The sequence below is a fragment of the Scyliorhinus canicula genome, chromosome 1 (assembly GCF_902713615.1).
Source record: "Scyliorhinus canicula chromosome 1, sScyCan1.1, whole genome shotgun sequence".
NCBI classification, from domain to species: Eukaryota; Metazoa; Chordata; class Chondrichthyes; order Carcharhiniformes; family Scyliorhinidae; genus Scyliorhinus; species Scyliorhinus canicula.
In genome coordinates this window covers 7,092,365-7,118,881 of record NC_052146.1, presented here as the reverse complement: position 1 = coordinate 7,118,881, position 26,517 = coordinate 7,092,365, and the positions used below count along the sequence as shown (strand labels likewise).

At 48.2% G+C, this 26,517-nt stretch overlaps 1 protein-coding gene across 1 annotated transcript in view; it reads right to left on the bottom strand.

Moving 5' to 3' along the window:
* Nucleotides 1-16,092, bottom strand: part of galnt9 (polypeptide N-acetylgalactosaminyltransferase 9) — a 423,545-nt gene extending 407,453 nt beyond the window's left edge. Inside the window, exon 1 of the mRNA XM_038805188.1 lies at nucleotides 15,363-16,092. Coding sequence (XP_038661116.1) covers nucleotides 15,363-15,594 — 232 coding nt within the window. The 5' untranslated portion in view covers nucleotides 15,595-16,092. The remainder of the gene's footprint in view (nucleotides 1-15,362) is intronic.
* Between the last annotated feature and the right edge of the window lie 10,425 nt (nucleotides 16,093-26,517).

Here is a 26,517-nt window from a genome sequence, read left to right as displayed (position 1 = left end):
CACGTCTTTGTGGGAGGAAATCGGAGCACCCGGAGGAAACCCACGCACACACGGGGAGAACGCGCAGACTCCGCACAGACAGTGACCCGAGCCGGGAATCGAACCTGGGACCCTGGCTCGGTGAAGCAACAGTGCTAACCACGGTGCTACCCTGCATCTTGAATGCCCACGCGAGAGGGCAGGTGGCGCCTCGGTTCAACCTGAAAAACCCGGGCCTTCGAAGCCGGCACACCCTCTGGGCTGCCTGAGGGTGTTGTGGGCAGGATCACGGGCTCGGGTCTCCGGGGCAGCCCTCAGACTTCCCGAGATGAGTGTGCTCGCCGCTGAGCGAAGACGGACCCCCTGATCAGTGATACGCCCAACGCCGATTGGCTCCAGAAAAGTATCGGTAATGTGGGAGTCGAAGGAAAAGCAAGCTGCATGATTCTAATCACCCTCCCCCCCCTTTGAATTCTACAACCATTGTCACCATTCCCGTACCAGCCTCCTCGAACAGGCGCCGGAATGTGGCGACTAGGGGCTTTTCACAGTAACTTCATTGAAGCCTACTCGTGACAATAAGCAATTTTCATTTCATTTCATTTCATTTCATTTCATTTGGGCCTTTCAGCTTCCAGACTGCAGCCGGTGCAACGCTGCAGAATTATCCTAATCAGAAAACTCAGGACCGCTCATTTGAAACCAGCCCTAGACTATACAGAACAAAGAATAACAAGTGCTTGTTAGTGTATTAAAGGCAATAATTCAAACTGACGGCTGTGCTACTGCTGAAACGCTGAAGCTTCTCTTGTCAGCCCAGGATGTGGTTAGTGCCGCTCGATTGAGTTACGGCGCTGTAACGCTGTGCCAGACGTTTATTATCTCATATATATATTGATGCAAAACTATTCCCATTGGGTCAGCGGATCCAGCAGATTGATAGGCCAGTGCCCGTTTGACAACCTAACCTTGTACCTTCTCGGCCACATTTTGAAAAGCTGCTTTGCTGCAAAATTTTTTGCATTAAAAAAAAATCACCCCCAGCTTTATTTGTGCAAATCCTGAATTATGTGTAAACGCACATGTGGAGTAAATTCCAGAGGCGTGGCATCTAACGTTTTGACTTTATGGCCCCCCTTGAGTCATCGGCGGTACAAGGACACTTGCCGTGTGGGTTCCCTAGTTGCCATATTGGGGTTACATTGTGCGCCCACAGTGAACGCCCACAGAGGTGTGCAGAGTACGAAGATCATTAACTTTTGTATAATCTTTATTATTGTTGCTTAGATTAACACTGCAATGAAGTTACTGTGAAAATCCCCTCATCGCCACACTCTGGCGCCTGTTCGGGTACACAGAGGGAGAATTCAGAATGTCCAATTTACCTAACAAGTCTCTTTTGAGACTTGTGGGAGGAAACCGGAGCACCCGGAGGAAACCCACGCAGACACGGGGAGAACCTGCAGACTCCCCACAGACAGTGACCCAAGCCGGGAATCGAACCTGGGACCCTGGTGCTGTGAAGCAACTGTGCTAACCACTGTGCTACGAAGGCAGGCTTGACATTCCATAAGAACATAAGAACTAGGAGCAGGAGTAGGCCATCTGGCCCCTCGAGCCTGCTCCGCCATTCAATGAGATCATGGCTGATCTTTTGTGGACTCAGCTCCACTTTCCGGCCCGATCACCATAACCCTTAATCCCTTTATTCTTCAAAAAACTACCTATCTTTACCTTAAAAACATTTCATGAAGGAGCCTCAACTGCTTCACTGGGCAAGGAATTCCATAGATTCACAACCCTTTGGGTGAAGACGTTCCTCCTAAACTCAGTCCTAAATCTACTTCCCCTTATTTTGAGGCTATGCCCCCTAGTTCTGCTGTCACCCGCCAGTGGAAACAACCTGCCCGCATCTATCCTATCTATTCCCTTCATAATTTTATATGTTTCTATAAGATCCCCCCTCATCCTTCTAATTTCCAACTAGTACAGTCCCAGTCTATTCAACCTCTCCTCATAATCCAACCCCTTCAGCTCTGGGATTAACCTAGTGAATCTCCTCTGCACACCCTCCAGTGCCAGTACGTCCTTTCTCAAGTAAGGAGACCAAAACTGAACACAATACTCCAGGTGTGGCCGCACTAACACCTTATACAATTGCAACATAACCTCCCTAGTCTTAAACTCCATCCCTCTAGCAATGAATGACAAAATTCCATTCGCCTTCTTAATCACCTGTTGCACCTGTAAACCAACCTTCTGTGACTCATGCACGAGCACACCCAGGTCTCTCTGCACAGCAGCATGCTTTAATATTTTATCATTTAAATAATAATCCCTTTTGCTGTTATTCCTACCAAAATGGATAACCTCATATTTGTCAACATTGTATTCCATCTGCCAGACCCTAGCCCATTCACTTAACCTATCCAAATCCCTCTGCAGACTTCCAGTATCCTCTGCACTTTTCGCTTTACCACTCATCTTAGTGTCGTCTGCAAACTTGGACACATTGCACTTGGTCCCCAACTCCAAATCATCAATGTAAATTGTGAACAATTGTGGGCCCAACACGGATCCCTGAGGATTGCCAACCACAGAAACACCCATTAATCCCCATTCTTTGCTTTCTATTAATTAACCAATCCTCTATTCATGTTTACCCTTAATGCCATGCATCTTTATATTATGCAGCAACCTTTAGTGTCGGAGTCCAACATTCCAGCTAACACCCCCACCTAATTCACACACGGCCGAACGATCGCCCATAACGCAAAGGACCCCAAGCCCATCCCCCCACCCTTTGTTCCAGAGCCACCCACCCCCTTCCCCCAATCAGAGGAAACAATTCTTCTAAAATCCTTTGGCAGTTTAATCATTTCAACTAGATTTGTCCTAAATATTCACAATCAAAGGTATATGAGCCTTGTTTGTGCATCCTATCCTCATAATTCAACCTGTTATGCCCTGCTGGAATTCTAAACCTCCCCTGCACCACACTGCCCACCCCCAACCCCCACCTCCTCAGAACAGTACATCCTCCTTGTTCAGAACAGAATACAGTTCTGTAAAGGGGACCTAACACAGCCCTGCACAGGCATAACACAATTCCGTCTCTTTGTACTTCCGAGCCCTTGAGATAAAGGCCAACGTTCCATTCATCACTCCAAATTGTTTTTTTTTTCTTTCCTTTGCGCCTGTCAACCTTTTAGTGAGTTTTTGTTTGCAGGAAATAAAAACGGAGACTAAAGTAGCTGAATAATTAATATATCGCAGATCAAACAAAAAACCCGAGGGGCTGGTCTGGAAAATTGGCCACTATCGGTGTGGTTAAAGGGGTCTCAATCCGGGTTCATTGATTGTAAAATCTATGACAAATTGAATAGAGGAGCGACAGCAGGGGCTGACCAATGATGCAATGGATAAGGGACCAGGCCAAGCACATTCTGAGTGTGACTAAACGGGTTACGAGACAACAGTGATTGAAAGGTGAGAAGAGATATTCAGATGAAAAAAGAAAGGTGTACAATAAGGATAGGGGATAATGGAGGAAACAACAATGGGAATTGTGAAACAGCTCAGAAGAGAAGTGGTGAAAACGATGAGGAGAGCTGAGACACAGAATGAAAGGACGGTGCTCGTGAGCAGAAAGAAATAGCTGTAGGTGAAAGAACGGTTAGAGGTACGGGGCCGTTGGGAGATGTCTGATTACTGAGGGACTGAAGCAGACATTGAACGAGAAAGGCAGAATTGTCATATAGGGTGAGTGGAGGAGGGTGTGAAAGAGCAGCACACGAGAGCTGAGGGCTGCCAGTCACGTGGAGAGATTAGAGGAACCAGGGTTGTCTTCCTTCGTGCTATTGAGCCAGAGAAAGCTCATGGTACAGAAAGGGGCCATTCAGCCCATCATGTATGCACCGGCCTTGGGTCACTGTCCGTGTGGAGTTTGCACATTCTCCCCATGTCCGCGTGGGTTTCACCCCCACAACCCAAAGATGTACAGGTTAGGCGGATTGGCCACGCTAAATTGCCCCTTAATTGGAAAAAAAATAATAATTGGGTACTCTAAATTTATGAAAAAATAATGTCCTGCATCGGCTGAGAAAGAAAACATGACAAACTAGTTGTCCATTCTAATCCCACCTTCCACCACCTGGTCCACAGTCTTGCAGGTTACAGCACTTCTGATGGAGATCCAGATACCTTGGGGGGGTCTACCTCAACCAGCAAACCAATCAGTCTATTCTGACACACACTACCCTCTGGGTGAAGAGTATTTTCCTCATAACCCCATTAATTCTTCTGCCAATCACCTTAAATCTGTGCACCCTGATCTTTGACCTCTCCGCTAAGGGAAACAGATCGATCTTGTCCACTCTATCAAGGCCCCTCATAATCTTGTTCACCTCAATTTAGTCACCCTGTTCTCAGGAAAACAACCCCAGTCCATCCAATCTCTCCTCATAGCTGCAGTTTTCAAGCCCTGGCAACTATCTTGTCAATCCCCTCTGCACTCCCTCAATGGCAATGATGTCCTTCCTGCAATGTGGTGACCAGAAGATCTCCAGCTGTGGCCTAACCAACATTTTGTACAGTTCCATCAAAACATCCCTGTTTTTGTATTCAATGTCCCATCCAATAAAGGGGGGTATGTTTTCTGTACTACCTTGTCCATCTGTCGTGCCACCTTTAAGGACCTGTGGACACGTCATCCCAGATCTTTATGTTCAAGGCTGTTGAGAGTCAACCACATTGCTGTGGGTCTGGATACACATGTAGGCCGCACCAGGTAGAGGACATTAGTGAACCAGATGTGTTCGTACGACAATCGATAATGATTCCATGGTCATCATTAGACTTGTAATTCCGGATTTTAATTGAATTCAAATACCACCATCTGCCATGGTGGGATTTGAACCCTTGTCCCCAGAGCAGTACTCTGGTCTCTGGATTACTAGCCCAGCGACAATATCATTACGCCACTGCCTCTCGCTTCCTCAACCCCTCTCAGTATCTTCGCGTTTATTTTGCACATGTGTTCCTTCCCAAACGCATTGCCTCACATTTCTCTGGATTGAATTCCATTTGAATAAGGGGACAGTTAAGGGGAGATTTAACGGAGGTGTTCAAAATCTTGCGGGCAGCTTGGGGATAGCCGTGAAGGTCGGTAGTGTGAAACCATTTCAATTGGCTGGAGGGTTGCTAAGTCGAGGACATAGATTTTAAATAGTTGGTAAAGCAGGCAGCCTGAGGGGACTTTTTCACAAGGAGCCTTGTTGCAATCTGGAAGGCAGCTTTGACAAAGGGTCACCTGGACTCGAAACATCAGCTCTTTTCCCTCCCTACAGATGCTGCCAGACCTGCAGAGATGTTCTCTTTGGCTTCCAACTGGAAGGCACTGTCTGAAAGGGTGGCAGAAGCAGATCCAGCAGTAACTTTCAAAAGGGAATTCGATAAACACATGAAAAGGGAAACACTTTGGCGATGGTCCTGAAGACTTGGCGTTTCCAAACGAGCCATTGCCCCCAGGCAGGCTGTTCCAGTACAGCGACAGCACTGACACCTATCTGACAATGTGGAACATTGCCCAGGTGTGTCCTGCGCACAAAAAGCGGGACAAAACGAATCTGGCCAATGACGGCCACATCAGTTTAATCTCGATCACCAGCAAAGTGGTGGAGGATGTCGGCGACGATGCTATCAAGCTATACGTGTGCAGCGATACAGCCTGCTCACCCGATACTAAGCCTGGGTCCCCCGCATCGCTGTCTGCGTTTCTCTTCTGTGCTGCTTTATGATTCCAGTATGGTTTTCTCTATTCGCTCCTTTATCTTGAATCTGAATTTCTCATCTAATCTCTTGATCATTGTCACTGAACGGGGTAGGACAGGTTGAGATCCTGGTTAATAAGGCACGCGGTATCTGGGCTTTATTAATATGGGTGTAGTGAACAAGAGGAGGAGGTCAAGTTGAACTTGTATAAAACATTAGATTGGCCTTGGCTGACATATTCATAGAATCATAGAATTTACAGTGGAGAAGGAGGCCATTCGGCCCATCGAGTCTGCACCGGCCCTTGGAAACAGCACCCTACTCAAGCCCACGCCTCCACCCTATCCCCGTAACCCAGCAACCCCACCCAACCTTTTGGACACTAAGGGCAATTTAGCATGGACAATCCAACTAACCCGCGCGTCTTTGGGCTGTGGGAGGAAACCGGAGCACCCGGAGGAAACGCAGGGATTGTGTCCAGTTCTGGGCGCCACACCTTAGGAAGGATTTGAGGCATTAGAGAGAGTGCAGAAAAGCTTCACGATGATGTTTCCAGGGACCAGGAACTCCAGTTGTGAGGACAGATTGGAGAGGTTGGGGTGGTTCCCCACAGAGAGGAGAAGGCGGAGAGGAGATTTGATTCAACATCATGAGGGGTCTGGACAGAGTGGACCGGGAGAAACTGTTCCCGCTCGTGAAAGGATCTAGGACGAGAGGGACACAGATGTACAGTAATTAGCAAGAGAAGCAAAAGTGACCTGAGGGAAAACCTTTACGCACAGCGAGTGGTCCTGGTCTGGAATGCACAGCCTGAGAGTCTGGTGGGGGCAGCTCAAATCGAGGCCTTCGGGAGGGAGTGAGACTGTTTTCTGCGAGGTTTCAGGGAGAAGGCAGTGCAAAGATACTAGGTTAGTTGCTCAGTCGGAGGGCTGGTGCAGACTCGATGGGCTGAATGGCCTCATTCTGCACTGTCGGGATTCTTTCTTCTACCTTCTTGTCAACCATTTAGTTGTAGTCAGGAAGTTCTTGGCCTGTCCCTTATCCATCGCCCGTGGCTTTTATGTTCCATTTTAAAAGATCGATTAGCCCGGGCTCAGAACTCAGTGCAGAGCTCTGGTGAGACCCCATCCGGAGTAATTGTGTTCACTCCTCGCCCAGCATCGCAGAATGGAGGCCCTGGAGGAACTGGGGTGGAGATTTACCAGATTTCTAGCAAGAGTTTAAATGGTTGACATAATTGGCCACTTTGCTCCTCATCTAAGGCCTTGTATCCAAACATTGACAAAAGAGCTTGACTCAAGAGGGGAGGTCGAATGACTGCAAGGCAGCATTTCATCGAGTGTGGCACCAAGGAGTGATGGCAAGATTGAAGGTGAAAGCGAATCGGGAGGAAGCCTCTCCCACTGGTTGGAGTCGTACCCAGCACAAAGTAAGCTGGTTGTGTTTGCTGGTGGCCACTTGTCCGCTAATTAGAGTTGGGCCAACAATTTAGCCAATTAAAAGCCGAGGAGATATCTTCCCAGGTGCCTGACATTTTGCGACAAAGCATACCCCCTCCCACTGCCATATGCACAGGCTGCCCACCAGCTGTGTGAAGGTGGCCTCCCTGCAGCCACCTGATGGCGCCAGAGCTGGGGGCCCAAGGATGGGGCCTCGGACAGCTGTAGTCTCCTCTGCAACCCCGGACACTGCCACTGGAGGTGCTCTCCATCCACACACCGGGCCTCACAGTTCAACCCCAGCAGAAAAGTAGAGTTGGCCACCTTGGGATGGAGGCACCCCCTCATAATCCTTGCTGCTCCAACAGAGTTCACCCATCACGTGGGAACTGCCAATGCTTCGGAGCTGCTGGCCCTCTGATTGGGCGAGCAGAGTGGAACGCACAGCAACTAAGCTTAATTGGACGGCAGCCATGGATTCAACAGGAGCAGTCAGCATGAATTTGCATCGTGTCATGTGGGTGTCCCTTTAAGACAGGTTTGGTCTTACCACATGACTTGTAGCACGGCTTCAGTGATGTTATTTGTGGATGGAGCTGGGCTGTGGCTGTCAGGTGAGAGGGGGTGTTTGGCTTTCAGTTTCGATTTGTTGTTTTGGAAGCAGTGTTTCCCTGTTTTTATTTTAAAGCTGTTCCAATGAACTGAAAGCCCATTGGTTGGGGCAAATCGCCCTGGTAACTTTGAAGATAAAGTTGCTTTCCGGAAGGAGTTTTGAATCTGCTGGATGGAGGCTGGATCTCAGGGCAAGGACCAGTCCCATTCAAGTGAGATTACAGTGTGCTGGTTTTGGTTTATTGGATTTTGTTATTGAATTGGAACAGCTACGAAGGGGCATTCTTTAATCATAGAATTTACAGTGCAGACGGAGGCCATTCGGCCCATCGAGTCTGCACCGGCTCTTGGAAAGAGCACCCTACCCAAGATCAACACCTCCACCCTATCCCCATAACCCAGTAACCCACCCAACACTAAGGGCAATTTTGGACACTAAGGGCAATTTAGCATGGCCAATCCACCTAACCTGCACATCTTTGGACTGTGGGAGGAAACCGGAGCACCCGGAGGAAACCCACACACACACAGGGAGGATGTGCAGACTCCGCACAGACAGTGACCCAGCCGGAATCGAACCTGGGACCCTGGAGCTGTGAAGCAATTGTGCTATCCACAATGCTACCGTGCTGCCCGTAAGAGTTATATACATAGATTACTGTAGCTTTTGTGTTTGTAATTGATAACAAATTCTTGCTGTGTTTTATATATGTTAACGACATTTTTATAATAAACACTGTTTTGATAAAAGTGCCTAGGAAGTCTGATGAATCACACCTGAAGTGAAGGCTCTTGTGCCCAATCTAACCAAATTCAACATAAAAGTTATAGGACAGGTGAGCTTCAAATACACTTTGGAGTTTCTAAGCCCTGGCCTATAATAATAGGGAAGGACCTGCTTGGTAACTGACCTTTTCAGGTAAGTACAGTGTATGAATGAAAGGAATGTGATAGATGTATACTAGATTTTCGGGAGAGTTTATGTGCCAAATGACACATTTGGGGCAGCACGGTAGCACAGTTGCTTCACAGCTCCAGGGTCCCAGGTTCGATTCCCGGCTTGGGTCGCTGTCTGTGCGGAGTCTGCACGTTCTCCCCCGTGTCTGAGTGGGTTTCCTCCGGGTGCTCCGGTTTCCTCCCACAGTCCAAAGATGTGCAGGTCGGGTAGATTGGCCATGATAAATTGCCCTTAGTGTCCAAAAAGGATAAGTGGGGTAACTGTGTTACGGGGATAGGGTGGAGACATGGCATTAAGTAGGCTGGTGCAGACTCAATGGGCCGAATGGCCTCCTTCTGCACTGTAAATTCTATGACAGTCTTTTATTTGACAAAAATGAAGCGTCGAAGAGAATATGAGTTGATGGGGTATCATGGTGGATGCTTTTTAACTTCCCGGTGGTAATGCTCTCACCTCTGAGCCAGGAGGTCCTGGGTGTGTGCCCTGTCCCAGAGTGTTGAGGAAGAAATCAAAGCTAAAAGCCGCGGTGCGGCACTGAGGGAGTGCTGCACCGTTAGAGGTGCCGCATTTCAGATGAGATTTTAGAATAAGGTCCAGCAAGTCGTCGGTTTCAGAAAGCTCTATTTCAAAGGAGTGACGATGTCCCTGGCGTCCAGACCAATGTTTATCCCACAGCCAAACTCGCTGAGGCAGAAAATGTGGCCGTCATCACTTTGCTGCATGTGGGAACTTGCTGTCCTCAAACAGGCAAATCCGACAATTAGAACACAGCTTTGTGATGTCTGAGATTGTGGAAGGTGCTGTATGAACTCAGCCTCCCTTTCTTCGATTGGCAAGACTACAGAATGGTGCTATGGGGCTGGTTTAGCACAGTGGGCTAAACAGCTGACTTTTGACGCAGAACAAGGTCAGCAGCGTGGGTTCAATTCCCGTACCTGCCTCCCTGAACAGACGCTGGAATGTGGTGACTAAGGGCTTTTCACAGTAACTTCATTGAAGCCTACTCATGACAGTAAGCGATTATTATTAAGGTCTCTTGTTTTCCGTGGACATCAATGATTTGTGCATCGACGAAAGAGGAGTATTTAGCAATGGCACTGAAATACATGATGGCTTGGCCAGCAATGCCCACATTCTATGAAAGAATTGAAAAGGATCGACAAAATCTTCATGAAACTTAATGAGAGCCAATTGTTTTGGTGAACAACAAATTAGGAGGCTGTCTCTGACTATCTTCATCAATTTTCTAACAGGACAAACGTCAGATTTGCCACATTGTTCACCCCGGTTAAAATATAGAAAAAATACATTGAGCATTGGCTCTGCGTGAGCATGCCATCAATACTGACTGTCTATCAGGGAGCTTATTTTTCCATCATTGGTCTCTGTATTAAAATAGGTCATTACACTGCAAAAATATCAGACAGAAGAGAAAATCTTCTGCTTATTTCTTCTGACTTGAAGTAATGAAATTTACCAGCAACCGCCCACCTGTAAATTTTTCTCGTCAGCAGCAACGCATTCTTAATTGACCCCACAATATTGTTTTTACAACAAATAGATCCCCGCAGCCTGAGAGGGGCCCTTCTGGTTGGAGGCCAACTCCGCCTCATCGTTTGAAACATATTCTTCACCGGGTGGTATTACACATTCCTTTCCCCAGGAAACGCCAGGATCACCTGGCTACTGGTGAGCAATGCCGCGGGAGATCTGCCAACAGCGTCAGAAACGGACCGCTATAAGATTGGCTTGATTAACGATGCGACAGTCTGCAAGCTCAGGCACAGTGGCTGTACTAACATAACGGCCGGTAGATGGTGGAGATTGCTAACTGACGGTGTCAGAGTCGAGCCCGGTTACTTGGAATTGTTACAGGAATTTCTGGAAAGGGTTAATTCAGTCTGTGGTGAACGACTGCGCACTAGTCACATTAAAATGTGAATATTCAAGAGGCTTACAAAGCCCGCAATTTGATTCCAGTTCAGCAGTGATACAATCTATTACACAGGACCTGACTAAGATGCAGTTCAGGGGAAGCTGGATAACTGCACGAGGAAGAAAGGAATAAAGGATATGTTGATAAGGTGAGATGGAGACAAGTGGAAGGGGACTCGTGCAGAGCAATAACACCAGCACGGACTAGTATTTCTATGATGTATTACATTATTAAGCTAGAAAGAGTGCAGCAGAAAAGGTTTACGAGGATGCTACCGGGACTTGATGGTCTGAGTTATAAGGAGAGGCTGGGACTTTTTTCTCTCGAGCGTAGGGGGCTTAGAGGTCTATGAAATAATGAGGGGCATAGATAAGGTAGATAGTCAACATCACTCCCAAATGTAGGGCAGTCTCAAACTAGAGGGCATAGGTTTAAGGTGAGAGGGGGGAGATACGAAAGGGTCCAGAGTGGAAATTTCTTCACACAGAGCGTAGTGAGTGTCTGGAATGAGCTGCCAGAGGCAATGGTAGAGGCTGGTACAATTTTGTCTTTTAAAAAGCATTGAGACAGTTATCTGGGAAAGCTTGGTTTGGATGGATAGGGGCCAAATGCGGGCAACTGAGACTAGCTTAGTGGTCAAAAACTGGACGGCATGGACAAGCTGGGCCGAAGGGCCTGGTTTCAGGCTGTAAACCTCAATGACTCTACATTTCAGGACATTCCGTCATCCATGTAACAGCCTCCCGTAACAGCCTCCCCGAACAGGCGCCGGAATGTGGCGACTAGGGGCTTTTCACAGTAACTTCATTTGAAGCCTACTCGTGACAACAAGCGATTTTCATTTTCATTTCATTTTTCATGTGATCTATTTTACTCAAATTGATGTATTGGTGAGGTGCTCCTCAGACACATAAGGCACCCTCCACCAACACAATTCATTTACTTGCACCTCTTACGGAAAAGCAAACTTCAATCCCACTGAACCTTCGAAAAGATCGGTGCTCAATTATTGCCTCCACCCATCACAAAAATTGGAGAGGGCCCTAAAACAGAAACAAAATATTTCCAACGAAACGGCTGACCTGAAGATATTAGCTTGGGGGAGCGGGGGAGAGGGTGGGTGTGGAATGACCGCTCGGGTGGGGAGTGGGAGGGGGGGGTGTGGAATGACCGCTCGGGTGGGGAGCGGGAGAGGGGGGTGTGGAATGACCGCTCGGGGGGGGGGGAGCGGGAGAGGGGGGGTGTGGAATGACCGCTCGGGTGGGGGGCGGGAGAGGGGGGTGTGGAATGACCACTCGGGTGGGGAGCGGGAGAGGGGGGTGTGGAATGACCGCTCGGGTGGTGAAACAGTTCGAGGTAAGAAAATCCAAGTTTCGGAAAACAATAACAAGGGTAATCATGAACTTCAAAACAAAAAAGGGCACATCGGTGAAAAAGTCATAAAAAATACATGGCTTCAGTTCAGCCTGTGCAAGGAGCTTTCTTATTTATATCCTGCGTGCCCTACTACTTGTTCTCAGTAACATATCATTCTGTTCCGCTGTGCTGTATACAGGTGCGGACATTGTAATGTATTATAATGTCATTGTAATGTATTGTAATGTCACGTAATGTATTCAGATGTGCTGCATAAGGATGTGGACTCGGATAGTTGACAGATGTAGGTTGGTGAAAAACACTGACCTGAGCACCAGTGTTTTAAACTAGTACATCCAGGCGGTTACACACTTTAAAATTCCTTTTTTTTGTTGTTTCAATTTACTTTGTTGCATTTCCAAACAGGAAAGTAAAACACATCAAAGTTGCTTCATGGACAGATTCATAGTTACCTTTCTAATTTCCTATTTGAACAGAAAATATTTTTGTAATAATAATAATCTTTATTGTCACAAGTAGGTTTACATTAACACTGCAATGAAGTTACTGTGAAAACCCCTAGTCGCCACGTACCGGCGCCTGTTCGGGTACACAGAGGGAGAATTCAGAATGTCCGATTCACCTAACAGCCCGTCTTTCGGGACTTGTGGGAGGAAACCGGAGCACCCGGAGGAAACCCACGCAGACACGGGGAGAACGTGCAGACTCGGCGCAGACAGTGACCCAAGCCAGGAATCGAACCTGGACCCTGGTGCTGTGAAGCAACAGTGCTAACCACTGTGCTACCGTGCCACCTTTAAAATACTTGCACAGCACTTTATCACAACATCGGGAGTTACTGTGGAACAAAGGCACAGAGTGAATTACTGTGGGGTTCAATGTTAGTGGAAAAGCAAGGCCGGTGCACAGCGTGGTCCCATAATGTGGTGCAAACGCGGTAGATGTGAAAGTTGGTGAGGCTTGTTGAATGGCAGTGGTTGACCTGCAATGGAGTCTTCACTGACCGCACACAAACTGGTGGACAGGGCTGCAGTTTGCCGTCACGCCTGAGGTGCAGCACCCCCCGGTGGTGCAATACTGCCTCGGTGCTGCCCTGGGATTGGCAGCCTTGACTCTGGGCTAAACACCCTCAGTCCTGGAGCGTGAAACCTCTGGAGTGCTGACTCGGGGCAGAGAGGGGAATTCAACCGGAAGGAACAACCTTTGCCACGGGTGAGGACGCGGGGACAAAAACCCGTATCAATGTAGAACCTATAAAATAGTAAAACACCCCAAGGTACCTCACAGGAGGATCATCGAACAAAATGTGTGACCACACCACACAAGGAGATATTAGGACAGGTGACCAAGAGTTAGTCAAAGAGGGGGATTTTAAGTGACATTGTAAAGGGGGGACAAGAGGTGGAGTGATTTAGAGAGGGAATGCCAGTGCTCAGGGCCCGGGTTGTTAATAGGGCAGCGATTAAAGTTTGGGATGTGTAAGAGGCCAGAATCACAGGACGACACCAGGTTAAAGTCCAACAGGTTTATTTGGAATCACTAGCTTTCGGAGCGCAGCTCCTTCATCAGGTGGGTTCCACAAGGGGCATAGATTCTAATAGGGTTGTTGTGGGGGCAAGTTACAGAGAGAGGGAGCGCCCTGGTGGAAATGAAACACAACTTTAGAATGAAGGGGTAGCTGGACCAGGACTCAATGTAGTTCAGCAATTCCAGGGTGGGGGGGGGGGGGGGGGGGGGGGGGGGGGGTTGTGGTTCGGGTGTTGGAGCTGGGTGAGTGGGGCTAAATCCACATTTGACCTTCACTTAATCGTACAAGAGGTCGATGCTTATTTATTACGCAATGCGAGGTCAAAGGGTGTGAGAGCTTACAATACAAATGTTCAGTCCAGACATGGGTCAGCATCAGTCCAGCTGAAGTTCTGAAGTTAACTGTGGTAGGGATCACCCTGTATAACATTCAAACATTGAATACCTGACTGAAAGTTAACCGATATCGGATTATAGGCGACAAGAATAGCCCAAAATTCAGGGAAAAGGTTCCGAAATTTAGGAGTATATTAAATGCCCAACTGCCCAAAATTAAAGGACCTGCTCCCAAAAAAAGGCAGAAAGTCTTTGCCCACTTTGGGTAATTTACTACGGTTTCCATAGCAACCCCCTACACCTCAGCCATTGTGGGGTGCGGCGATTAAAATCCTTGTACAGAACTACTGTATCATCATTTTATACCCAGGCTGACTTCTGGTGTGATTCGCCCGTCTGATGTTTGGTGCGCTCTGGCATTGGAGTCAGCAGATTGTGGGTTCAAATCCCACTCCAGAGATCGGAACAGCAGAGTGAGCGGACTGGCAATGAAGGGGTGCTGTGCTGCCCGAGGGCACTGCCAGAGCAGACATTAAACCCGGGCACCATCTGTCCCAGGCGGGTGGACAGGGAGGGTCCCACTCTGCTGCTTCAGAGGAAGAGTGGGAAGGGTTCTCCTTGCTCCCCGCCCCCACCCCGCCAACGCCCCCCCCCCCCCCCCCCCCCCCACCCCCACCCCCCCGCCAGACCTGACCAATGTTCAGGACCTCCACCATCAGGACAAAATGACCATCCGGTCATGGATCGCGTGACTGTTGGTGGGATGTTGCTGTGCGCCAACCGGCTGCCACCCCTCCCCCCCCACCCCCCCAGCAAAAATGTTGACTATAAAGCCCGGTGGGACGTCCCGTGGGTGCGAAAGGCGCTACAAAAATGCACGTTCTGGACAGCCACCCAAAAACCGGTTGGCCCAACTAGTTAGAATTTGTTAAATGGTTGATAATAATAATCTTTATTATTGTCACAAGTGGGCTTACATTAACACTGCAATGAAGTTACTGTGAAAAGCCCCTAGTCGCCACACTCCGGTGCCTGTTCGGGTACACAGAGGGAGAATTCAGAATGTCCAATTCACCAACAGCACGTCTTTCGGGACTTTGTGGGAGGAAACCGGAGCACCCGGAGGAAACCCACGCAGACACGGGGAGAACGTGCAGTCTCCGCACAGACAGTGACCCAAGCCCGGGAATCGAACCCGGGACCCTGGCGCTGTGAAACAACAGTGCTAACCTACCGTGCCACCCAGCCACGAGCAGAGCCCAGCCCAGGGCCAATCTGCCAGGGGGAATGGGTGAGCAAATGGGCTATTAAAAAAAACGCAAACATGCACACACAAGACTTGCTCGGGTCCTGCCGGTAATGCTGGAGTGAGAGAGCAAGGCTTTTGGAACAGAACAAGATGAGGTTTTGTATTATTTTTTTTTACCATTCAGTTGGTTGTACACCACCTCCTCCAGGTGATCCAGGCGCTGCAGGATGCTCTCCCTGTCCTTCAGGAGCTGCTCCTTGCCACTCCGACTCCTCACCCTGCGCTCCGACACCTGCACCGACTCCTCGGAGCGCTCGGAAATCCGGCAGTAGACCGAGAAGAGGACTATCCCCAGGAAGACAAAAATGTTGACGGTGAGCAAAGTTTTGATTCTTCTTGCGGGAGCCATGGGACTGGAGAGGCGGGCAGGCGGGGAAGGGGGCACATCTGGCTTTCCCAGTGCAGCAACCTTGGGATGGTCCAGGGAAGGGTTAACTGGAGAGAGGAGGGAGAGGGGGGTGGGGGGGGGTTGGAGATTCAGTCCCAATTGCCCAGACACACACACACACACACACTCACAGAGCAAAACAGCTTGTCACACAGCAGGGCAAAATGCTGAAAGTACTCCGAGCTCCTTGGCAGCTCTCACTGCAGGAATGTTTCCGGGCAGTGTCTCCGGCTCCTGCGACCAGGGCATGGATTGAACTCTCATTATTGACGGCCTTCTTTGTCTGAAGGTGAGGGGAGAAGGAGCAAGTGTTTAAGGCGGTCCCACACTCTGCGGTGCAGCACGAGCTCTCTCCCCTGTCCCCTCTCCACGCTGCCCATTGCATTCAGCTCCGGCAGCTGCTGAGCACTGATGTGTAGACAGAGGTGGGGAGGGAGGGGAAGGAGAGATAGAGGCAACCAGCGTAGGGTTTACAGTGACGTACAGGCTGTTCTCCTCTGCTCTTAAAGCTGCAACATGCAGACAGCAAAAACTTCCACTCGGCCACAAGAGCCAGCTGCCCCTTTTTGCTCAGAACAATCAGACTGTGAAAGAAACGGCCATCTGCATCACACTGCAATTACACCCATTTATTTTGAAGCTTTGAAAATATATATTTTTTAAGATGTGGGCTTTGCCGGCTCGGCTCGGCATCCATTGCCCACCCCCAATCGCCGCTTGAGAAGGTGGTGGTGAGCTGCCTTCTTGAACCGCTGCAGTCCAGTGGGGGCGGGATTGGGGTATTGAACTTGATGACCAGTCACGATCGTAATGATTGGCGGAGCAGGCTAGAAGGGCCGAATGGCCTCCTCCTGCTTTTATTTTCTATGTATCTATGTATTTATATGTAGGTAGATCCACTATGCTGTTAGGGAGGGAGTTCCAAGATTTTAGCCCAGCGACAGCAAAGGCATGGCATGGCAGCACAGTGGTTAGCACTGTTGCTTCACAGCCCCAGGGTTCCAGATTCAATTCCCGGCTTGGGTCACTGTCTGTGCGGAGTCTGCACGATCTCCCCGTGTCTGCGTGGGTTTCCTCCGGGTGCTCCGGTTTCCTCCCACAAATCCCAATAGATGTGCTGTTAGGTGAATTGGACATTCTGAATTCTCCCTCCGTGTACCCGAACAGGCGCAGGAATGTGGCGACTAGGGGATTTTCACAGTAACTTCATTGCAGTGTTAATGTAAGCCTACTTGTGACACTCATGAAAGATTATTGGATTATATTTCCAAACCAGGGTGGTGAGTGACTTGGAGGGGGACCTCCAGGTGGTGGTGTTGCCAGGTATCTGCTGCCCTTGTCCTTCTCGATGGTGATGGTTGTGAGTTTGGAAGGTTCTGTTTAAGGAGCCTTGGCAAGTTCCTGCCATCCATATTGAGATGGTACGTAAAGAACAATATATACCCGTGTGTGTACCCTGGTTAACATTTATCCATCAACCCACACCAACTATAACCACAACTTTATATTTGGTGAAATGTCCCAAGGGGTTTGGCTTGTGTTGGAGGATGAAAATTGACATCAGGTCATGCATGGAAATAACAGGACGGCTTTTGCTGAAGAAACGTATCTATATTCCCGTACCGGCTCAGGTTAGTCATGAAGGCCCCGCCTTCTTAACCCTGCCCCTTGCCTGAGGTGTGGTGACCCTTAGGTTAAACCACCACCATTCAAGTCTCCACCTCAAAGGGGAAAGTAGCCTGTGGTCATCTGGAACTATGGTGAGTTTACTATAATCCTTATCATTATTTAATGAAATGAAATGAAATGAAAATCGCTTATTGTCACGAGTAGGTTTCAAATGAAGTTACTGTGAAAAGCCCCTAGTCGCCACATTCCGGCGCCTGTACGGGGAGGCTGTTACAGGAATCGAACCGTGCTGCTGGCCTGCTTGGTCTGCTTTCAAAGCCAGCAATTTAGCCCTGTGCTAAACAGCCCCTGCAAATGGCTCAGGAAAATGCGGTAAGGGAGGAATACCAAATGAGTTATGACTTGCCACAAATTGTTGAAAGATTTGCTGAAAGTTGCGCAAAAATAGTTTTTGCGGAAATGTTTCCTGTCATTTTGGGTGGGTTTGGGTGCGTGTTTTCCACCGGTTCTCTCGGTGAGTTCGACACTTCTATTTCACCACATTTAGTCATTTTCTGGGGCTTTGGGGAGTTTCTCCCCAGTCAAGCCCACACCTAGAAATGTTTTCATCACTGGGGAGCTGAACTGGCCGGCGAGACCGGCTCCTCGGAGATCGGGCCGCCATTTTGAAAGGCTGTCCCAATCTCTAAATGTGCTTGAGGATCCCCCACACCCCCACCAATGGGCCATGTCACCCCCACATACACATGGGCATTAACCCACATTCCACTCTGTGACGACACCCCACTATGGGGTCGCTAAGGGGCTCCCCATTTTCGGGCCACCCCAAACCCATTTTCGGATCCCCTATTCAGGACCCACATCCTCCCCCCCCCCCCCCCCCCCCACCCAAACCTCGTCCTACCGATCCTTCACCCACCCACTCTTCATAACCCCCTCATCCCCTACTTTCATGGACATGGCCTCCCTCAGGCCCCAGCCCTTAGAAGTGTCACCCTGGCACCCGAGCACCCTGGTACTAGCACAGTGGGTGAAGTAGCTGGCTTGTAATGCAGAACGAGACTAGCAGCGTTGGTCCACGGGTTCAATTCCCGTACAGGCCTCCCCGAACAGGTGCTGGAAGGTGGCGACTAGGGGCTATTTACAGAAACTTCATTGAAGCCTACTTGTGACAATTAGCAATTATTATTATTACTGCCACCTGGGCAACTTGCCACTGCCAGGGTGGCAATGCCAAGGTGCCCGGGTGCTGGGGGAGAGCCAGGGGCCACCCTGCCCTGTCCCCGATCATCCAGGCGTCTACAATGGCCTGGGAGACCCCCTAATTGGCGCCCAACTGGGGCCCCCTCAGTGAGGTCAATAGATCCCGGGAGCCGGTTACATCCGGCGTCAGCATACTTAAGTAAGCACTTAAGCTCACTCAACTGTGTGAGTCCAGATCCCACCCATTGTGGGCTGGATCCAAATTGGGATGTCTCGCGAGATCTGGTTAGATCCTGGAAGACATCTCTTGCGGCATTTACTGGATCCGTCCCACCCCGATTCCGGAGGGACGTGGGCAGCAAATCGCACTGAGCATCTCTTCCTCAACCTCCCTGTAACCTTGACAAAGTTACTGAATTATTTGAGCGTGAATAAGGCAGATAAATTCTTCAGGTAATTATCTTCATAAGTGTCCTTTTAACTATTTGCTAATTGTTAATGACGACCAATAAATCTTCATTGCCCATAAAGTGAATAAGTAAAGATGTAGAGTCTCACTCCTTCAAGTGGTGAAATTTAAAATGTCTTCATTTTCATCTCTGTCTTCCTCTTTCTCTCTTAATCCATTTTTTCCTTCCTTATTTCTCTGATCGCCTGAATTTGACATCAAGTGGGAGAACAACCTCCAGAAAAAATGACCTTCCATTTATGTCGCACTTTAGGACATCCCAATCCAATTTAAGGAAAGGGATGAAGCTTTCTCTTACAGAGTAGTATTCATGATCGCTGGATACCTCAAAGCACTTTGCGGCTAATTAATTACTTTTGAACTGTGGTCACTGCTCTGGTGGAGGGAATTCAGTATCGGATTTGTACACAGCAAGCTCCCACAAACAGCATTGTGATAATAACAAGGTAGCCTATTTTTAACGATAAACATTGGTCAGGTAACTAAGGTGATCTATTCTTCCTCAAAATAGTATCCTGGGATATTTTGCAAACATCTGTATAAGGCTCTGATCAGACCCCGTTTGGAATATTGTGAGCTGTTTTGGGCCCCCTATCTAAGGAAGGATGTGCTGGGCCTTGGAAAGGGTCCAGAGGAGGTTCACAAGAATGATCCCTGGAATGAAGAGCTTGTCGTATGAGGAATGGTTGAGGATTCTGGGTCTGTACTCATTGGAGTTTAGAAGGATGAGGGGGGATCTTGTTGAAACGTGCAGGATACTGCGTGGCCTGGATAGAGTGGATGTGGAGAGGGTGTTTCCAGTTGTAGAAAAATCTAGAACGCGGGGGCACAGCCTCTGATTGAAGGGACGATCCTTTAAAACAGAGATGAGGAGGAATTTCTTCAGCCAGAGGGTGGTGAATCTGTGGAACTCTTTGCCGCAGAAGGCTGTGGAGGTCAAATCACTGTGTCTTTAAGACAGAGATAGATAGGTTCTTGATAAATAAGGGGATCAGGGGTTATGGGGAGAAGGCAGGAGAATGGGGATGAGAAAAATATCAGCCATGATTGAATGGCAGAGCAGATTCGATGGGCCGAGTGGCCTAATTCTGCCTGATGGTCTTATCTGGAAAGGCAGCCAAACCCTTGGTTTATCATCTCACCTGAGAGACGGCATCTCTGACAGTGCAGCACTCCCTCAGTGCTCGAAGGACCAGCCTAGAATTTGCCTTTAAATCTTAGGAGTGGGACCATGAACGTGCAATCTTTTATCTCAGAAAGAAGTGCTACCCACTGCGCCATGGTGGGCACAGTTGGAGGTATGGGCCAGCAGTATTCGAGTGCTCATTCCTGGCACACAGAAAACAATCCGCAGTTTACGGTACAACTTTGGTCGGGCCAGTGGAGTTTCACACGCGTGTGCAGCACGGTGTAACGATTGTTCTGCTTCGCTCCTGGAGGTCCCAAGCGTGAGAATTCTATTGCTGAGCAAAAATCAAGATAGATGTGTTTAATTATTTACTTCACTGGTCCTGTTATCAGATAAGTTATCTGAAGAAGGCAAAGGCAACTTATCATTTTGATGAATTGGCACGTGGGCAGAGCAGGCAAATGTACACCACCATCAGTCTGTTTTTATCTCATGGCATAGGAAGAATGTGTGAAAAAATGTTTCAAAAAGACGCAAGAAGCATATTGTTCTGATACCCGACCAAACCCCAGTTTATAAGAGGAAGTGGACAAGAAACCCCAATAATGTTTCAATTTCTAACCTGTGAGGAATGGATACTTCATCCCCAGGGGCGATTTCACTGACAAACAGGGATTTAAAAAAAATATTTAAACAAACGTCATTATAAACACAGGATTAACTGCAAGGAAAAAACAGATTTTCAATTCACAGTTAAACAGTTCTTAAAAAAAATCAGAAAATGTCTTTGTGCTCACTTTCCCATCTACTTCGAAACTTTCAATAAGGCAACATCCAATACAGGCCAAATGCCGTTCATAAAATAAAGTTGACGCTCAGTGGCTTACAGATTTATTCACAAGGTTCTTGGAGAGAAGATTTCAGAGGTCAGTCTGAGAAACTATGAAATTGCTTCCCCAGAAATCAGGGCAGAGAAATGAAACTAAAAACTGGCAGAGGGCAGGGCTAAAAACAAAACTGAAAACAGCCCCAGCCCGTCCCATGAAAGATCTCACAGCCTGCCTCGTTGTTAACCACTTAATCACAGTTTTAGCAGACATAGAATCTGGGTACCTTAACCTAAGTTCTTTTAATCCAGCAGAGGGCGGCAGAGCGGAGCCGTTGATTGGTTGTTGCGGGGAAAATTTGCATCAGTGCATTGCGGTCACTGTATCCAGAAGGTGTACCTGAGCAAGACACCCTCCGTGTTCAAGTGAAGGCAAGCATCCAGCAGAGGGCAGCAGAGCGGAGCCGCTGATTGGCTGTTGTGGGGAAAATTTGCATCACTGCATTGCAGTCACTGTATCCAGAAGGTGTACCTGAGAAAGACACCCTCCGTGTTCAAGTGAAGGCAAGTATCCAGCAGAGGGCAGTAGAGCGGAGCTGCTGATTTGCGGTTGCGGGGAAAATTTGTATCAGTGCATTGCGGTCACTGTATCCAGAAGGTGTACCTGAGCAAGACACCCTCCGTGTTCAAGTGAAGGAAAGTATCCAGCAGAGGGCAGCAGAGCGGAGCCGGTGAGTAGCTGTTGTGAGGAAAATTTGCATCAGTGTATTGCGGTCACTGTATCCAGAAGGTGGTTTGTGGAGGCGCTGTTGTCAAGTGACAGTTAAACCCCCAAACACTTCTTCAGTGCTTCCCTCCCTACCTCCTCCTCTAACCAAAAAAAAACAATCACTGTAAGGATCCCAGTCGAGTAAAGATCAGGAGGGAGACTCAAGGGCAGGTAGAAGTAGAAAGTTGAACCGTGATGTCACAGCCAGCAGGTAAGTGATTAGCTGGTGACTGGTAAGTAGTTTTTCTTTTCCCTGAGGTGTGTTGATAAGGTAAGGTTTTCTCTTTCTATTTTTTTTAATTGTGTGATTGGTAACGATTTTTCTTTTTTTTTTCCTTTTTCATTTATCTATTATTTGATATTATAGTTGGACTAAGTTAAGCTTAAGATTAAAAATGGCAGGAGATCTCAGATCCGTGTTATGCTCCTCCTGCTCAATGTGGGAGCTCAGGGACGTGGCTGATATCCCTGGCTCCTTCACGTGCGGGAAGTGTGTCCAGCTGCAGCTCCCTCCAAAACAGGTCATCTCCCTCCGAAACAGGTATACCGTTTTGGATACTGTTGGGGGAGATGGCTCACCAGGGGAAGGCAGCAGTGGCCAGGTTCATGGCACCGTGGCTGACTCTGCTGTATTGAAGGGCGGGAAAAACAGTGAAAGGGCTATAGTCAGAGGGGATTCAATTGTAAGGGGAATAGATAGGTAGTTCTGTGGTTGAAAACGAGACTCCCGAATGGTATGTTGCCTCCCAGGTGCACGGGTCAGGGATGTTTCAGATTGGCTGCAGAACATTCTGAAGGGGGAGGGTGAACAGCCAGTTGTCGTGGTGCATATAGGCACCAATGATATAGGTTAAAAAAAACGGGATGAGGTCCTACAAGCAGAATTTAGGGAGTTAGGATCCAAGTTAAAAAGTTGGACCTCCGAGGTAGTAATCTCAGGATTGTTACCAGTGCCATGTGGTAGTCAGAGTACAAATGAAAGAATAGGCAGGATGAATGCGTGGCTTGAGAGATGGTGCAGGAGGGGGGGTTCAGATTTCTGGGACATTCGGACCAGTTCTGGGGGAGGTGGGACTACTACAAATTGGACGGTCTACACCTGGGCCGGACTGGAACCAATGTCCTTGGGGGTGCTTTTGCTAACGCTGTTGGGGAGGGTTTAAACTAAAGTGGCAGGGGGATGGGAACCAAATGAGGAGGTTAGTGGACAGTAAGGAGGCAGTAACTAAAGCTTGCAAGGAACTAGATCATGAAGTCAGCGTGACTAAGGGGAAGTGTAGGCAGGGAGCAGATGATGAACGTAAAGGGATTGGTGGTCTGAGATGCATTTGTTTTAATGTAAGAAGTGTAGTAGGTAAGGCAGATGAACTTAGGGCTTGGATTAGTACCTGGGAGTATGATGTTATTGCTATTACTGATACTTGGTTGAGGGAAGGACATGATTGGCAACTAAATATCCCAGGATATCGATGCTTCAAGCAGGATAGAGAGGGAGGTAAAAGGGTTGGAGGAGTTGCATTACTGGTCAGAGAGGATATCACAGCTGTGCTGAAGGAGAGCACTATGGAGGGCAGCACGGTAGCATTGTTGGGGCAGCACGGTAGCATTGTGGACAGCACAATCGCTTCACAGCTCCAGGGTCCCAGGTTCGATACCGGCTTGGGTCACTGTCTGTGCGGAGTCTGCACATTCTCCCCGTGCGTGCGTGGGTTTCCTCCGGGTGCTCCGGTTTCCTCCCACAGTCCAAAGATGTGCAGGTTAGGTGGATTGGCCATGATAAATTGCCCTTAGTGTCCAAAATTGCCCTTAGTGTTGGGTGGGGTTATTGGGTTATGGGGATAGGGTGGAGGTGTTGACCTTGGGTGGGGTGCTCTTTCCAAGAGCTGGTGCAGACTCGATGGGCCGAATGGCCTCCTTCTGCACTGTAAATTCTATGACTCGAGCAGTGAGGTGATATGGGCAGAGCTCAGAAATAGGAAGGGTGTGGTAACAATGTTTAGGCTGTACTACAGACCTCCCAACAGTGAGCGTGAGATAGAGGTACAAATATGTAAACAGATTATGGAAAGATGTAGGAGCAACAGGATGGTGGTGATAGAATATTTTGATTGACTGGGATACAGAGGTCTAGATAGGGCAAAATTTGTCAGGAGCATCCAGGAGGGTTTTTTAGAGCAGTATGTAAATCGGGAAGGGACCATACTGGACCTGGTGTTGGGGAATGAGCCCAGCCAGGTGGTTGAAGTTTCAGTCGGGGATTACTTTGGGAATAGTGATCACAATACGGTAAGTTTTAGAATACTCATGGATGAAGACAAGAGTGGTCCGAAAGGAAGAGTGCTAAATTGGGGGAAGGCCAACTATACCAAAATTCGGCAGGAGCTGGGAATGTGGTAAATCCACATTTGATATGTGGGAGGCTTTTAAAGAGAGGTTGATTAGAGTGCAGGACAGACATGTCCCTGTGAAAATGAGGGATAGAAATGGCAAGATTAGGGAACCATGGATGACAGGTGAAATTGTGAGACTAGCTAAGAGGAAAAAGGAAGCATACGTAAGGTGTAGGCGACTGAAGACAGACGAAGCTTTGGAAGAATATCGGGAATGTAGGACCAATCTGAAACGAGGAATCAAGAGGGCTAAAAGGGGTCATGAAATATCTTTAGCAAACAGGATTAAGGAAAATCCCAAAGCCTTTTCTTCATATATAAGGAGCAAGAGGGTAACTAGAGAAGGGTTGGCCCACTTAAGGACAAAAGAGGAAAGTTATGCGAGGAGTCAGAGAAAATGGGTGAGATTCTTAACGAGTACTTTGCATTGGTATTCACCGAGGAGAGGGACATGACGGATGTTGAGTTTAGGGATAGATGTTTGATTACTTTAGGTCAAGTCGGCATAAGGAGGGAGGATGTGTTGGGTATTCTAAAAGGCATTAAGGTGGACAAGTCCCCAGGTCCGGATGGGATCTATCCCAGGTTACTGAGGGAAGTGAGAGCAGAAATAGCTGGGGCCTTAACAGATATCTTTGCAGCATCCTTGAACATGGGTGAGGTACCGGAGGACTGGAGAATTGCTAATGTTGTCCCCTTGTTCAAGAAGGGTAGCAGGGATAATCCAGGTAATTATAGACCGGTGAGCCTAACGTCAGTGGCAGGGAAGCTGCTGGAGAAGATACTGAGGGATAGGATCTATTCCCATTTGGAAGGAAATGGGCTTATCAGTGATAGGCAACGTGGTTTTGTGCAGGGAAGGTCATGTCTTACCAACTTAATAGAATTCTTTGTGGAAGTGACAAAGTTGATTGATGAGGGAAGGGCTGTAGATGTCATATACATGGACTTCAGTAAGGCATTTGATAAGTTTCCCCATGGTAGGCTGATGGAAAAAGTGAAGTCTCATGGGGTCCAGGATGTACTAGCTAGATGGATAAAGAACGGGCTGTGCAACAGGAGACAGAGAGTAGTAGTGGAAGGGAGTTCCTCACAATGGAGAACTGTGACCAGTGGTGTTCCAGAGGGATCCGTGCTGGGACCACTGTTGTTTGTGATATACATAAATGATCTGGAGGAAGGTATAGGTGGTCTGATAAGCAAGTTTGCAGATGACACTAAGATTGGTGGAGTAGCAGATAGTGAAGGGGACTGTCAGAGTATACAGCAGAATATAGATAGATTGGAGAGTTGGGCGGAGAAATGGCAGATGGAGTTCAATCCGGGCAAATGCGAGGGGATGCATTTTGGAAGATCCAATTCAAGAGCGAACTATATAAGGTAAATTAAAAAGCCCTGAGGAAAATTGATGTTCAGAGAGATCTGGGTGTTCAGGTCCATTGTACCCTGAAGGTGGCTGCGCAGGTTGATAGAGTGGTCAAGAAGGCATACGGCATGCTTTCCTTCATCGGAAGAGGTATTGAGTGCAAGAGTTGGCAGGTCATGTTACAGTTGTATAAGACTTTGGTTAGGCCACATTTGGAATACTGCGTGCAGTTCTGGTCGCCACATTACCAAAAGGATGTGGATGCTTTGGAGAGGGTGCAGAGGAGGTTCACCAGGATGTTGCCTGGTATGGAGGGCGCTAGCTATGAAGAGAGGTTGAGTAGATTAGGATTGTTTTCATTAGAAAGACAGAGGTTGAGGGCGGACGTCATTGAGGTCTACAAAATCATGAGAGGTATAGACAGGGTGGATAGCAACAAGCTTCTCAATTACTAGGGGTCACGGGTTCAAGGTGAGAGGGGAAAAGTTTAAGGGAGATATGCGTGGAAAGTTCTTTACGCTGAGGATGGTGGGTGCCAGGAACGCATTGCTGCCGGAGGTGGGAGAGGCGGGCACGATAGCATCATTTAAGATGTATCTAGACAGATACATGAATGGGCAGGGAGCAGAGGGATACAGATCCTTAGAAAATAGGCGACAGTTTTAGATAGAGGATCTGGATCGGCGCAGGCTTGGAGGGCCGAAGGGCCTGTTCCTGTGCTGTAATCTTTCTTTGTTCTTTGTTGTTCTAATAACATTCCTGCAACAAATATATAATAAATGTAAAAAGATGTCCTATATTCGTCACAATATTTACACTGAGTCACATAAGGAGGCATTGGAAAATATAGTAACTCCTAAGGAAGCTGTCGTTAACGGAGGTGAATTTATATATATATTTATAATTACACGTTTAACACAGCATCTAACTCCAGCACAGGCATCGCCGGGAGGATGGGTCTGACCAGGCCCTGAATTGGGCCTGCTTTTTATCCTCTGCCTTTTAAGCCCAGGTGGTTGGCTTCCTCCCCCTACCTATGGGAAGAAAATCTGCCGTCCTTACCCGGCCTGGCCGACATGTGACTCCAGACCCACAGCAATGTG